The sequence below is a fragment of the Hemitrygon akajei genome, chromosome 27 (assembly GCF_048418815.1).
Source record: "Hemitrygon akajei chromosome 27, sHemAka1.3, whole genome shotgun sequence".
Lineage (NCBI taxonomy): Eukaryota > Metazoa > Chordata > Chondrichthyes > Myliobatiformes > Dasyatidae > Hemitrygon > Hemitrygon akajei.
Window position 1 is genome coordinate 41826858 of NC_133150.1, and position 15219 is coordinate 41842076.

A 15219-nucleotide genomic window follows, 5' to 3' on the forward strand; every position below is an offset into this window, starting at 1 on the left:
AGCAGCAGTTCAGTGCAGTACCTCAAAATAAAAAGTAATTTGTCAAAAGAAAATTAAGTAGAGAAAAAAAGCAAAATAGTGAGGTAGTGTTCACATGTTGGTTCAGTGTGTGTTCAGAAATCTGATGTTGGAGGGGAAGAAAGTGTTCCTAGTGTGTTCAGTGTATGTCTTGAGGCTCCAGTAGCTACTCCATGATAGTAACAATGAGAAGTGGGCACGTTCTGGGTGATGGGGGTCCTTAATGATGAGGGTCGCCTTTCTGAGGCATCGCCTTTGGAAGATATCGTCGATGCAGGGAAGGCGGATGTCACGATGGTGCAGACTGAGTTTGGAACATTCTTCAGCTTTTACCAGTCCTGTGCAATGTCCTCTCCATACCAGACAGTGATGCAACCAGTCAGAGCTGTTGACACCTAGAAACTTGTGAAGCTGCTCTCCCTTTCCACTGCTAAGCCCTATATGAGGACTGGTGTGCGTTCTCTCGACTTTCCTTCCATGTCGCCTGAATGCTCGAAGCTGAACAAATTCCAGGGAATGGAAAATATTCGGACACAGTCCTAACTGGTGCATTGTCTGCAATTGATTGGTTGGCGAGTCAGGAAGTGAGTCAACAAAGGTTGCTAGCACAACAGCATATACGTCATGGCAAAAGCAGAATTGATCCCCTCTTGTGCTAATTAAATAAAGAACTGGGAAACCCAAAAACAACACCGAGACCCAACTGATCTAAGGCAACTGAAGTATGGAGCTGGTGCTGGGTGAATTCAAGCACCAGGGACACCCCAGGACAATGGGAGCTATCGCTCTGTTGGTTCTCATCTCCACCGGTTTTGTGTCAGGTAAACCATTATATTTAAAATTTATGATGTTTATAGATATTAACAAGTACAGTTTTCTAATGAGTGACACTGACAAATGCAGGAAGTTCAGCTGATGTCGGAACATGCACTGGGTGGTGGAGCTGAAGATGAACCATTGACGAATAATGCCATTTGCTGCTGTGAATTATCCAGGATTCTGGTCAAGAGGTGAAATGGGTGCACAGCAAGATCCCAGGAATAACCTGGACTGTTTGCCATGTGGGCAGTGGTTTCAACACAGCCAGAGCAACCACTAGAAACCACTGTCGAACCAATATTTCTGCATTCAGCAGTCCTCCCGATGTAGATCGACAGAATTTTATTGGGGAATATGTCAGGGATAAATCATCCATGGAAACCGTCCCTCTGTAAAATTCCCAGCTTGGATATTCAATTACAGGAGAGGAAACAGCTCTCAGTTACAAATGGGCAAACTTGTAGTAGCAGCTGGGGACAGTGGAATAATGAGGAACCTCTGCAAACTGTTTTGACTGTTAACTGCTGCTGCAGTTCTACACTGCAGTCATTGAGTCTGTCCTGTGCACCTCCATCATTGTGTGCTTTGGAGCCGCCACCAAGCAGGATAGAAACAGACTACAGCGCACAATGAGGACTGCCGAGCGCATCATTGGAGCCTCCCTGCCCTCTATTGTGGACCTGTACTCTTCCAGGTTGAAGAAGAGGGCGGGGAACATCATAAAGGACTCCTCCCATCCTGCACACAGACTGTTTGATCTGCTTCCGTCTAGTAGGCGCTTCAGATCCCTCCAGACTAAGACTAATAGGCACTGGAGAAGTTTTTTTCCCTACTGCGGTCACTTTCCTGAACAGTTAACTGCCGGTTAACTGTCGGCTAACTATTACTTGGATTGCACTACCTGTATGTATAATCTATATTTTCATTTATATTTATCATTATTATTGTTATGAGCAGAGAGACAACATCTGCCGGAAGTAAGTTCCTTGTATGTGCATAGGTACTTGGCGATTAAAGTCTGATTCTGTGATGATCTAGATAAATAAAGAATATGCAGCCACTAAGCTGTGAATAACTTTAGGCCCATGTCTATGAAAGGATTTGGTGGAGGTCGACGGGTTCTTAATCGGTAGGAGCATCAAAGGATACGGGGAGAAAGCTGGAGAATAGAACTGAGAGGGAAAATATCTCAGCCATGATCAAATGGCAGTGCAGACTAGATGGCCTAACTCTGCACCTATTTATGGTGCCCTTATAGTCTTAAATTGATGTTATCGTCATGGTCAGGGCATCAGTGGCATTGCTGTTATTTATTAGCCATCCTGGATCTTCCTGTGGAGGAGGTAGTGCCATCCACTTTAAACCCAAGCAGGGATTATTTCTTCAGAACTCACAATCTGTACACAAGAACAGCATAGGGGCAGGTGGGGAACATCAAGCTGGGTGATTCTGCTTTCACTATAACTTGAGGAAAAGTATCAGAGAAATTAAGACTAACACCAGGGATAAAATATTAAATTGGAACACGATCTCTGCAAAATCATGAAACTCTTTGAACAGTAGTTTATGTTGCACTGTTAATTGTCAGTATGATTGGTATGATACAAGGACTACATGAAAAACTGCTGTAGAAGAGATCCTTAAAGCTCTCTGCATCTTTCGCAAAAAAAGACGCCATAATTTCTACTCCATCACCACCCTCCTCCATCCAGCAGAACTGGTCCTTACCCTCACCAATTTCTTCTTCAGCTCCTCCCATTTTCTTCAGACTCAATGAGTAGCCATAGGCAACCACATGGGCACCAGTTATGTCTGTCTTTTTGTTGGTCACATGGAACAGTCCATGTTCCAGCCCTCCCTCATCTCCTTTCTTCTATTCTCCACTCTGGCCTCTTATCTCTTCTCCTCACCTGCCTATCTCCATCCCCTAGTGTTCCTCTTTCTTCCCTTTCTCCCGTGTTCCACTCTCCTCTTCTATCAGATTCCTCCTTTTCCAGTTCTTCAAATTTCTCACACATCTGGCTTCACCTATCGCTTTCTAGTTATCTTCTTCCCACCCTCCATCATTTTATTTTGTTGTCTTCCCCCTTCCTTTCCAGTCCTGATGAAGGATTTTGACCTGAAATGTTGACTCTTTGTTCATTTCCCTAAACACTGCCTGACCTGTCATGTTTTATGTGTTAACCCCTACTTATTTCCCAGTATCACCAGTAAAGCCAACTGGGCCCCCAGAAACTTTATAATAATGTGGTCATCAGTGGAAAGGCCAGAATTGAATGCAATCCCTAGTTGCCACTAGAAAGGTGATCACTCCCTCGCTGAACCACTGCAGTAATCATTGCCATAGAATTCACAACACTTTCAAAATAAGAACCAGCAGACAGAGTTCAGAGTTATTAGGGTGAGCCATTTCACTGAACGTTGAGGAACAATCTCAATGAAATAGGGATTAACATCAAGAATAAACTATTTAAGTGGGACGTGATCTCATCAAAATCATGAAGCTCGTCAAACAGCATGCATGATTGGTTTCCATTGCTCTGTATACCTTGTGCTGCTGATGTGAGGGTAATCTTTCTTTATTCATGTACCCACAGGCTCAGGAGCACTAACTGGACCTGAGAGGATTAGAGGAGCAGTGGGACAATCGATCACTGTGGAATGTCAGTATGATCAGATATACAAGGACTACATGAAAAAGTGGTGCAGAGGTGATCTTTCCATTGGTTGTTCCACAGTGGTTTCAACTGATCAGCCACAAAGAGGACGAGTATTGATGGCTGATAACAAAACACAACAGATTCTTTCATTAACTGTGAAAAATCTGAAGAAGAGTGATGAAGGGCTGTACCAGTGTGTAATAGAGAGGCTAATATACATACCGAATAAAAGGTTTACCATTTCACTGGAGGTTCCTGAAGGTACGTTGACAATTTCCCTTTCATTCCAAAGTTTGAAAATCCCAATCTGGGAGTTTACTCCCTCAGACTTTTCATGACTTAGTGCCTCATCCTAGGGGATCGGAACCCTATTTAATGAGGATCTCAGCCTATTGAGACACACCAAAAGCCCCAACCTTCTGGGAAGGTATGAATAGACTGTCAACCACTAAACTAATCAGAAGGTCCCAACAGCAGAAAGTTCTGCTGTTGATGGGCCACTTCCCTAAAGACAGTTGCTTCAATATCACTGTACTGACTCTCACTGGAACAGAGACAGAAGGTCATCTGTTCCCCTGCCCATCAAAGCTCACCCTCACCATTCACACATTGTGGTGATTCCGTTGCTTCAACCCTACCCAGCTCTGCCAATTCCAGCAATAAATTCCCAGATAGGATGGGTGATCTGGTCTTTGGACTGAGCCACACAGAAAATACAAAATAAAGTGAATAATGGGGGATATACTCAGCAGGTCAAGCAGTATCTGTGGGCAGAGAACAATCTTAATGTTCTAGATCAATCCGATACTTAGAGGAAATGCAAGAGTTACGATGCAGAGAAGGAGAAGGGTGGGGTGGCTGGAGAGAAAACCAACAGCTGAAATTACCAACAGAAAAGAAAATCAATAGATGTGCAGAGGTTAGAAAGGCTGGAATTGGTTATGAATGAAATAAAATTCAAGAATGGTCAAACCTAAGAGTAAAAGGACACATTTTGCTGAAAGCAGCGACACAGGTAAACAGGATGGTGAAGAAGTTTGGCATATTGGCCTTCATCAGTCAAGATGTGGAGTACATGAGCCGGCGGAGTTAATTTACAATTGTACAAGGTGTGGTGAGACAGCTTACGGTACTATCCGAATAAAGTGATCATTCCCATCAGAAACTTGTCTCTAATACCATCACTAACCTCATCAACTTTGGTAAATCTTATCCACCACCACCATTGATGCTGCTCCCACTGGATCACTTTCATCTCCTGGACATCTACACTCACCCCTTGATTCCAAGATACCATTCTCCCCAATTTCTGCCATCCTTAACAGGATTCTACCAACAAACATGCCATAATCTTATGGTCTTATAATCATCCCTCACTCTCAGCTTCTGCAGTGATTGCTCCCTTTATGGTCCCTTTGTCTATAAATCCCTTCCCCATTAATCCACCTCCAGGCACATATCTGTGCAAGTGACAGAAATGCTACACATGTTCAGTCACCTCCTCCCGTAACTCCATTCAGACCCCAGACGCTCCTTCCAGGTGTAACTTGGTGTACTGCTTTGTCAAGCACATCCACAAAAGCCGATTTTCCTGGAAGGCAGCCATCTTAATTCCTATCCCCACTCCCATTTTAACATGTTGGTCCTTGGCCTTCCCTTTTGCCATGATGAGGCCACTCCCAGGGTGGAACACCTTATATTCCATCCAGGTAGACTCCAACCAGATGGTATGATCATCAATTTCTCTTTCTGATCATTTTTATTGCCCTCTTTCTCCCTCTTCCTCTATTCTCTACTCTGGCCTCTTATCTTTTCTCCTCACTTGCCTATCACCTGATGCCCCTCCTTCTTCCTTTTATTCCATGGTTTCTTCTACTTTCCTATCAGATTACTTCTTCTGCAGCCCTTCAGCTTTCCCACACACCTGGCTTCACCTTCTAGCTTGTGTCCTTCTCCTCCCCACATCTCTTCATTCTAGTGTCTTCCCCCTTACATTACAGTTCCAAAGTAGGGTTTTGGGCTGAAACGTTGACTGTTCATTCATTCCCATAGATGCTGCCTGACCTGCTGAGATCCTCCAGTGTTTTGTATGTGTTAACCCATCCTTATTTCCCAGTTTCACCCATAAAGCCTCACTGGACCCCTCGTAACTTCATTAGAACCTGGGCATCAGCGGGAAGGCCAGAATTTATTGCTATCTCTCATTGCCCCTAGAAGATCATGGCTTCTTTCCTGAACCACTGTAGCGATCATTTTGGCAGAATTCACAACCTGAACAAGAAACACCAAATACAAAGCTTAGGCATATTAGCATGAGCGGCTCTGCATTCACTGAACATTAAGGAACAATCTCATTAACACCAAGGATAAAATATTAAAGTAGAACATGATCTCTGTAAAATCACGCAGCTTTCAGAACAGTAGGCCCAAGGGGTGGTGTGAGGGGTAAGTTTTTTACTCAGAGAATTGTGGATGCCTGGAATTTGCTGCCTGGTATGGTGATAGAGGCAAATAAGAGACTTTTAGATAGGCAGGACAATTCAGAGATATGGACATGTTGTAGGTAGATGGATGAGTGTTTGGGTATTTTTGATTTGCGTATTAGCTGGCTTGGCATGACACGATGGGCCAAATGGCCTTTTTATGGGCTGTGCTGTTCTATGTTCTAGTAGACATGATGAATTTATATTGCTAAGTGCACTTTGTGCTGATGATGTGTGGGTAACCTTTCATTATTCATGTACCCACAGCCTCAGGTGCACTAACTGGACCCGAGAAGGTTAGAGGAGAAGTGGGACAATCGGTCACTATGGAATGTCGGTATGATCTGAAATACAAGGACTACATGAAGAAATGGTGTAGAGGTGATGCTTATGTTGGTTGTTCTGCTGTGGTTTCGACTGACCAGCCACGAAGTGGACGAACAACAATGGCTGATAACAAAACACGAGGGATACTTTCAGTAACCATGGACAATCTAATGAAGAGTGATGAAGGGCTGTACCAGTGTATGATAGAAAGGGCAATGTTGATACCAAATGAAAGGTTTACTATTTCACTTGAGGTGTCTGAAGGTATGTTAATAATTTCTCTTACATTCCCAAGTTTAAAAATTGTAGCTTCGGAATTCCCTCCTTGCACTGACCACTGACCCTGGGCATCAAAGGACTGAGTCCTCATTTACTGGGGATCCCAGCCTATGGGGGCACACCAAGAGCCCCAACCTCCTGGAAGGGTGTGAATGCACCGTCAAACCCTGAACCAATGGGAAGGTCTCAATGGCCAGTTGTTCTCCTGCTGATGGGTCACTTCCACAAGGACAGTGGCTCTGAGATCAGACGTTAAGCCGACTCTCACTGGAGCAGGAGGAGAGGGACAAGCTGCACACCTGTCCCCTTGCTCACCCTCACCTCTCACACATTGCTTCAACTCAGTCCAGCTCTGCCAATTCCAGTAATAAATTCCCAGACACGAAGGGAGATCTGGTCTTTGGACTGAGCCACACAGAAAGTATAACATAAAGTGGATCATGTGGGAAATACTCAGCAGGTCAGGCAGCACCTGTGGGGAGAAAACAACCATTAATATTTCAGGTCAGTCTGAACTGCCAATACTTTGAGGAAATGCAAGAGTTACAATGCAGAGAAGCAGATAGATGGGTGGTCAATAGAAGACCAGGAGCTGAAGTTACTAATAGAAAAGAAAAGAAAATCAATAGATGTGCAGATATCTCTTGAAGGTATGTTTACAATTTGTCATCACATTCTCAAATATTGAAAATCCCACCCTGTGGATTTCCTCCCTTTCACTGACCATGACTCATGCCTCATCCCTGGGTATGTACAGCAGGTTAACTAAAATCAATGGCAAGGAGAACAGAGCTAATGATTCAGCTAGATACTCTTCCATTGGTAATGGAAACATTTGAGGTCAAACATTTGTGAATTTGCAGGTAGGGGGTAAGACTCCACAAATGGACAGCCCCGAGCCCAGATGCAAAAGGAGAAGAGTTCAGCATGAGGCTAGCAACCCACAGTAGCGTGATGGTTAACACTACTCTATTTAAGCAGGGGGCTTGGAGTTTGGAGTTCAATTCCAGTGTTCTCAGTAAGAAAGTTTCTACTTCCTTCCTGTGACTTTCCTCCGGATGCTCCGGTTTCCTCCCGCAATCCAAACATGTACCAGTTAGTAAGTTAATTGTAAATTGTCTTGTGATTAGGCTAGGGTTAAATAGGCGAGTATCTGGGCTCCATATGACTCAAAGGGCTGGAAGGGCCTGCTCTGTGCTATATCACTAAATAAATTAAAGAAAGAAAACATCCCTGATACACCAAGAAGATGGGAAAACCTGGAAGACTGGCCCAGGACAGTGGACTCTGCTGAACTTCTATCCATGGTCTCGACCCCAGTAGGGGCGATGGGCCCAAGAAGAAGATGTCAGGGGAAGAGTGGTGTGGATGGACAGAAGACAAAGAAAGGTTGTTGATAGGGTAGGGAGAGCAGAGAGTAAAACTTGTGTGCTAAAGAACTGATCAAAGATTGGGACAGATACCAATATCTGAGTCAGGAGGTGGAGTAAAACTAAGAATAAATGTCTAAAGTCACCAGCAGGCAAGAAAATAAGCATTAGTGAGCATGAGTTAGAAAGGTTTGAATTGATGGCAGTCTAAACAATTTCTCAGAGAGAATTTTTTATTCACTAGAAACTTGACTGGTTGCTTTATTTTTATCAATTATGAAAGAAAAATTTTCTATATTGCTGTACAAATAATCACCTGCAGACGTCCTTTTCCTGATATCGTGACAAATTACAATCCGCCTCGCACCAGCACTTGAGGCACAATGCTAGTCAAGGCCTCTAACGCAATAAACAACCTTAAACCCTCATGCTTCCCTTCCCACCAACAAGCTATTTCTGTGTCACAGTCAACTTAGCCAAGTTCCTATTTAATACCACAGAATATGCCATACCCCAATGGTTTCTGGTCCAAAGAGTAGATCAAACTTTGCTTTCTCCATAGCATTCTATATATTGCTTGAGAATTTTCCTGAAGACATTTAAATTCTATCACATCTAAGCCCTAAGGCTGCCCCACTGTTTATAAGTAAACACAAAGTACTCTGCAGATGCTGTGGTCAAAGCAACACATACAACACACTGGAGGAACTCAGCAGGTCCGGGATCATCCGTGGAAACTAGCAGACAACGTTACGGGCTGAGACCCGGGTCAGGACTGAAGAAGGAGGGGGCAGGGGCCCTATAAAGAAGGTCGGGGGAGGGTGGGAAGGAGAAGGCTGATAGGTGCCAGGTGAAAAACCAATCAGAGGATAGATCAAGGGGTGGGGGAGGGGAAGCAGGGAGGGGGTAGGCAGGAAAGGTGAAGAAGGAATATAAGGGGAAAGCACTGTGGGTAGTAGAAGAAGACAGAATCATGAGAGAGGTGATAGGCAGCTGGAGGAAGAGGCAGAGTGAAACTGGGATGAGAAAAGGGAGAGGGAGGGAATTACTGGAAGTTGGAGAAATCAATGTTCATGCCAAGAGGCTGGAGACTACCTGGTGGTGTTGCTCCTCCAACCTGAGTTTGGCCTCATCATGGCAGTAGAGGAGGCCATGTAAGGACATATCCGAATGGGAATGTGAAGCTGAGTTGAAGTGGGTGGAAACCGGGAGATCCTGTCTGTTGTGGCGGACGGAGCGGAGGTGCTCGACGAAGCGGTCCCCCAATCTGCGTCGGGTCTCGCCGATATAGAGAAGGCCGCACTGGGAGCACCGGATGCAATAGATGACCCCAACAGACTCACAAGTGAAGTGTTGCCTCACCTGGAAGGACTGTTTTGGGCCCTGAATGGTGGTAAGAGAGGAGATGCAGGGACAGGTGTAGCACTTACGCTTGCAGGGATAAGTGCCAGAATCTATCTGCCATCTCACGTTGCCACTGAGGAGATGGTGGCTCCCTCACTGAACCACAGCTGGGATCATTTCTCCAGAGTTCACAGCCTGTTCACAATAAAAAAAAACCACAGACACACACGTTGGAAATGCCTGACCACCCATTATAGTTTTTACTGTAACTTGAGGAACAACTCGGTGAAATGAGGATTAACACCAGGGGTAAAATATTAAAGAGGAACATGATCACTGCAAAATCATGAGATTGTCTAAATGGTTAATAAGATGAGTATATATTACTAAATGTACCTCGTGCTAATGATGTGTGGGTAACTTCCATTATTCATGTGCCAACAGTCTCAGGTGCATTAACTGGAACTGAGAAGGTTAGAGGAGCAGTGGGACAATCAGTCACTATGGAATGTCAGTATGATCTGAAATACAAGGACTACGTGAAGAAATGGTGTAGAGGTGATCCTTACATTGGTTGTTCCGCTGTGGTTTCGACTGACCAGCCACGAAGTGGACGAATATCAATGACTGATAACAAAATACGAGGGATTCTTTCAGTAACCGTGGACAATCTAATGAAGAGTGATGAAGGGATGTATCAGTGTTTAATGGAGAGGGTAATATACATACCGAATAAAAGGTTTATCATTTCACTGGAAGTTTCTGAAGGTACGTTTACAATTTCTCTTCAAGCTTCCATATTAGAAAATCGCAGCTCAGGAATTCCCTCCCTCAGCTCTGACTGTGACTCAGTACCGTTAAAGAGATGGGAACTCATTTGCAGGGGTGCAGCCCATAAGGATAAAACAAGAGCTCCACCTTTGCGGGGGGAGTATGAATGAGCTGATAAACAGTGACCCGACAGGAAGATGCCGGGGGCCAGCTTTTCAGCTGTTGATAAGACGTTTTCCCAAAGACTGCTGTTCTGAGATCAGACCGTGTGCTGAGTCTCACTGAAGCAGGAGGAGAGGAACCAGCCCCACCCCCTTCCCCTGCCCACCAGGCTCACGTTCACCACTCACGCACGGTGGTGACTCCATTGCTTCACCTTGATCCAGTTCTGCCAATTTTACCAATCATTTCCCCTGAGCAAAAACGACTGTCTGGTCTTTCCACTGAGCCACACAAAAGGTACACATCATGGGAAATTCTCAATAGGTCAGTCAGCATCTATAGAGTTAATAGTAGAGGTAGATACCCCATTAGCACCTTCAAATGTCCTTTTCTTATTGCCCTTTATCCCTCTTCTGTGAACTGATCAACCCCTCTCTTCTCTCAGCCTCTTTCTTTGAGCCACTTCACCCAACCCCCGTTTCATCCCCGCACTCCCCTCCTAGATCTCCGGCTTCCTAGCAGTGGGAGTAGGAGGTCAGGCCTGTTCCCTGTACAAGCAGTGGACAGATCGGGCTCAGGGCCCCTCTACCTTCACCCCTCACCTTAGTTCAACACAGGAATGCTGTGTCAGTGGGATCTGGATTGGTGACCAGCTCCAAGACTCCAGCCAAAGGGGCAAGGTAAAGACACTGCAGTGAACATCCTTAGGTGAAGAGGTGAGATGTGGTCCTTTCTGCACCAGAGATTTTCCTGAATTTGCGACACTCTCAGTGACATTCTATGACCAGGGACGAAGAATGGCTGAAGAATCTCTCAGAGAGTGCCCCTACTTCAGGAACCTCTGGGGAGCATCCCCAAAAATCATGAATTTATCGTCACCTTATTTCTCTAATAACTGAAGGCAACACAAGCACGGGACTCACACAAGAAGTAAACTCTCCAAATTGAAAAGAATGTTGCCAGGTCTCTTGCACTCTGTCCTATCAGCCACAACCCCTTGATCACCTCACCCTCCCTAGGTCAGACACAGCTGCAAGTCACACAACTGTGCTTCCATTGGCGAGGTCTAACCAGACCGAGGCTCATGATAGAAGTTGGGGAACGTTCGAGAGCTCACAGGGCTTAGCCTGCATGAAAATGGCCTCATCAGGAGGCAACCACAATGAACATCTGTAGTAAGATTTGAACCAAGGACCTTCAGGCACAGAGCAAGTGACCTGACCGGGGCACTGCCCACACTTCATGGAGACGGGATAGAAGCTGCTCTCAGACATTCAATATTCAGGTATTTTGTCTACTTTACCCCCAGAAAAGGAGACAAGCACCATGGAAACTACTACTGCAACCATGGGGACCGCCTCATCTCAGAATGGAAATCACACCAGGTTAGAAGGATCCACTGAGACTTCTGTTTTGTTGATTCCGATCAGGTCAGCCATTTCATGGGACAACTCGGGTTGCAGTACTCTCAGAACAGCTCAAGATGAACACCGTCAGCAATTGTTCCAGTGATCGCAGTGACTTGAAAGCAAAGAGTGGACTGTAGCTCAGCTTGGCTGCTTGTTTGTAGAGCTGTTCGCTGAGCCTGGCAGTTAGGCCGCAAACGTTTCAACAGCAGTCGAGGTGACATCATCAGTGTGCAATTGAGCGCAGTTTCTGCCGAGTGCTCGCGTTAGTATTGGTCTGGCTCAGTGTCCTGATTGGTTGGCTGTCGCGCTGGCCGCTAGTCTACACTGGGTCTCAGCCAAACCGATGGCTGAGTGATCGCTGCTGGCTTGCTGGCCCCTATCCCTGGTGATCAGTCATTGTGACCAGTGGTTCCTCCGGTGTTCCCTTGCCCCAATCCCGCACACACACAGGTTTATAATTTGTATCTAGTCCAATATGCTCGTTAATAGAGTCTGCTGTTGAGAACCAAACTTCTAAAAATTCTCTTGATTTCTTGTTTTCTGCTTCTGAAACACCCAAATTGCGTATTGATGTTGTCACCTCGACTGGACACGAAACCTTTGCGACCTAACCTCCGGGCTTGGCGAACAACCCAACCCAAGATCACAGTGATTTCATGATTAACATGTTCCTTGCCTTAGTTGCACCTCATTGTACACAGCAGAAATTCCCTCTCTTCAACACGTTGTTCTTCAGGCATTTTCTTCTCAGTCTCTACAACCTGATCTTCCTCTCCCGGGGCTGTCCAGCAATAATTCTGGCAGGGCACCAACATGGTGGGCTTTACTCCAGCAGGATTGTCTGCACACAAAAGGTTCAAGGGAGGGGAAAACAACACAGTAAATGTACATCAGTATTCAACATGAAATCACTCTGATCGCTGGTAAAGTTCAAAGATTCCAAGTGCTCTTATTATCAAAGAATGCATAGATTATACAGCCTTGAGATTTGTCTGCTTACAGGCAGCCACAATGCAAGAAACCCAAGAGAATCCGATCTTAAAAAGTAAAGACCAACCCTCAATCCATAGAAAAAGAGAAAAAAAACCACAAATCATGCAAACAAAAGAAGCGAGCAGCAACAGCAGCATTGTGCACCAAGTTGAGTCCTTAGATCCAAATCCCCAGAGTAAGCTCGAAGCCTAGGTATCAGCTCATCTTATTACCAGGGTGAATCGCCACAAAGCTCGCAGATGCGAAACAGAGCAGCTGGAGCAATCTCACAGCCCCAGCGTCACAGTTGCTGACTGTATTTATCTCTGCCATGCACTGTGATGGGGAAACTAGGTCTAGTATCTGCTAACTATACAGAAGTATATGCATAGAGATGATAGCATTAGTTTCATTCACTTTCACTGGCAGTGTGACAGCTCCAAGGTGTGGGCATGGGATGGACAATCACCACTCAACCATTGGACTGTTCGATACTCCATGCCACAGCTTTGCACCATGAATGATTTCATGTGCAATGTGAGGACAAGGTGTTTCCCAACATCTGTTACAGAGTTCTCTGTACATTGTTAATTATGTTTCCTTCCTCCATCAAAGTGACTGGGAGTTGAAAATTCACCATGATCACCAAAATTCACCTGTGATCCAGTGACTATCCTTTGGAGCCCTGGCTCTTTGAACCATTTCAATCAAATGTATTTATCAATTGCTGATAATGAGAATTCGATAAAATGCATTTCTCAGTGGCACTTACTGATTACTCTGTGTGTAACTAACGATATTTTCTTGGTTCCTCAGGAACTACGTGTCGATAATTCATCATGTTTGGGTTCTGACCCGTTGGATACTCTTTGGAGCTCTGCCTCTCTGCACTGTTTCAATACTTTGCATGACAGTCTTTCAAAGGTATATTGTTTCCAATCCCTTCACTTCCATGTCATGTGATTCACAATTAAAAGTGGAAGCTTCAAATTAGTCCTGGCTAATTAATTCAGATTGCCACATAAGCATCTGTAACTACAAACTAATGATTAGAGTGAAATATAAGTGGAGATCCATTAATGGTTAAATGGCCTCAAGTGACTGAAAGTAACTTTTAAAGGATACGCATTAAAATAATATAACGTTTAAGCTAACATACTCTACACGTTATGTTTAGCTTCTGAGGGCCACAGAGGTTACTAGGCACTTCAAATACTCCTCACATGCACCAAGGACTCTGCTCACACACCTCCACTCATACCCAATTTAGCTTCACCAATGGCCAAGCATCTCCCTTGGTACAATAGACTACGGACAGACGGTAGCATAATGCTTAATTCAACATTTTACAGCACCAGCGATCACCGATCCTGGTTCAATTCCCACTGCTGTGAGGATATTTAAGTTCTCCCTGTCACCACATTGGTTCCCTCCCCCTTTCCAAAGATGGACGTGTTTGGGTTGCTGAGGTGTGGGCATGCCGTGTTGGCGTCAGAAGAACGGCGACACTTGTGGGCTGCCCCAGCACCATCCTCAGACTGTGTTGGTTGACGACACAAATAGCGTACTTCACTGTACGTTGTCATGTTTTGATGTACCCGTGTGAAATAAAGCTAATTTTTAACTCCTAAATGGAAACTCACTCTCACTTACGGCAGGAAGCTATCCGCAACCCTTCATTGCTCCACCCATCCTCCAACTGAGACATTACACTATTACCACATATATTCAGTTTCCCCAGGCAGATACAGAATGGCCCGACCCCATTCAACCTGAACCCCACAGCACCAACACCCAGCACTGTAGAGTCTCTACTGTATTATTCCAGCGCCCACATAAAGAAATTATCACTAGTGTTTGCTGAAGAAAAATATCATCAACTTTGCTGATTCATCTCATCCCTCAACCCCTAACGTTGGATTTTCTGTTTTTCTAGACAGGCTGGTACGAAGCACCCTGAAAAACAGAACCCACAACACAGATGGATCGGTCCTAATGCAGGGTCTCGCCCCAAAATGGCGTCTGCACATTTTCACACCACAGATTCAGCTCAACCCGTTGTATTCCTCCAGTAGATTGCTTATTGACCAGATTCCAGAATTCTGTGAACCCACGGATAGATCAGTGCAGTGTTTGCAGACACTGCTTAAGATCCAGAAAATCACCCGAACAACTGACTTGAACGCAGGGGATTCTTCAGGTGCTGGAAATGCAGAGTAGCACAGGCAAAATGCTGGATGAACTCAGCAGGTCAGGCGGCATCTACAGAGAGAAATAAAGGGTTGATATTTCAGCATGAGATCGATGAAGTCTCTCAGCCAGAAATTTGACCGTTCCCCTCCATTGATGCTGCCTGACCTGACAGGTTCCTCCAGGCATTATGTGTGTATTTTGATCAATCTCACAAGCTGCTCTCAAGATGATGCATTAATTTCCGTTTTGACTGTAATACTTTGTAAAATCCAATGCAACCAAAGCAAATGATGCTAGTCAAATTAATCTGGAGTGAATACAGTGACTGGATTTTGTGAAGTTTGAACAATAATTTGTAATCAAACAACAACGAATTTCATTTCCGTACCACCTAGAATGTCATGGTAAAGAC

The 15219-nt window shown here is 44.9% G+C and overlaps 1 protein-coding gene across 1 annotated transcript; it reads left to right on the forward strand.

Moving 5' to 3' along the window:
• Nucleotides 1–724: 724 nt before the first annotated feature.
• Nucleotides 725–14834, forward strand: LOC140717064 (polymeric immunoglobulin receptor-like). Its single transcript, XM_073030246.1, has 6 exons — nt 725–839; nt 3435–3758; nt 6248–6571; nt 9673–10068; nt 11543–11725; nt 14551–14834. The coding sequence occupies exons 1-6, from the start codon at nt 743–745 to the stop codon at nt 14832–14834; spliced, it is 1608 nt and encodes a 535-aa protein (XP_072886347.1). The 5' UTR covers nt 725–742.
• The last annotated feature ends 385 nt before the right edge of the window (nt 14835–15219 follow it).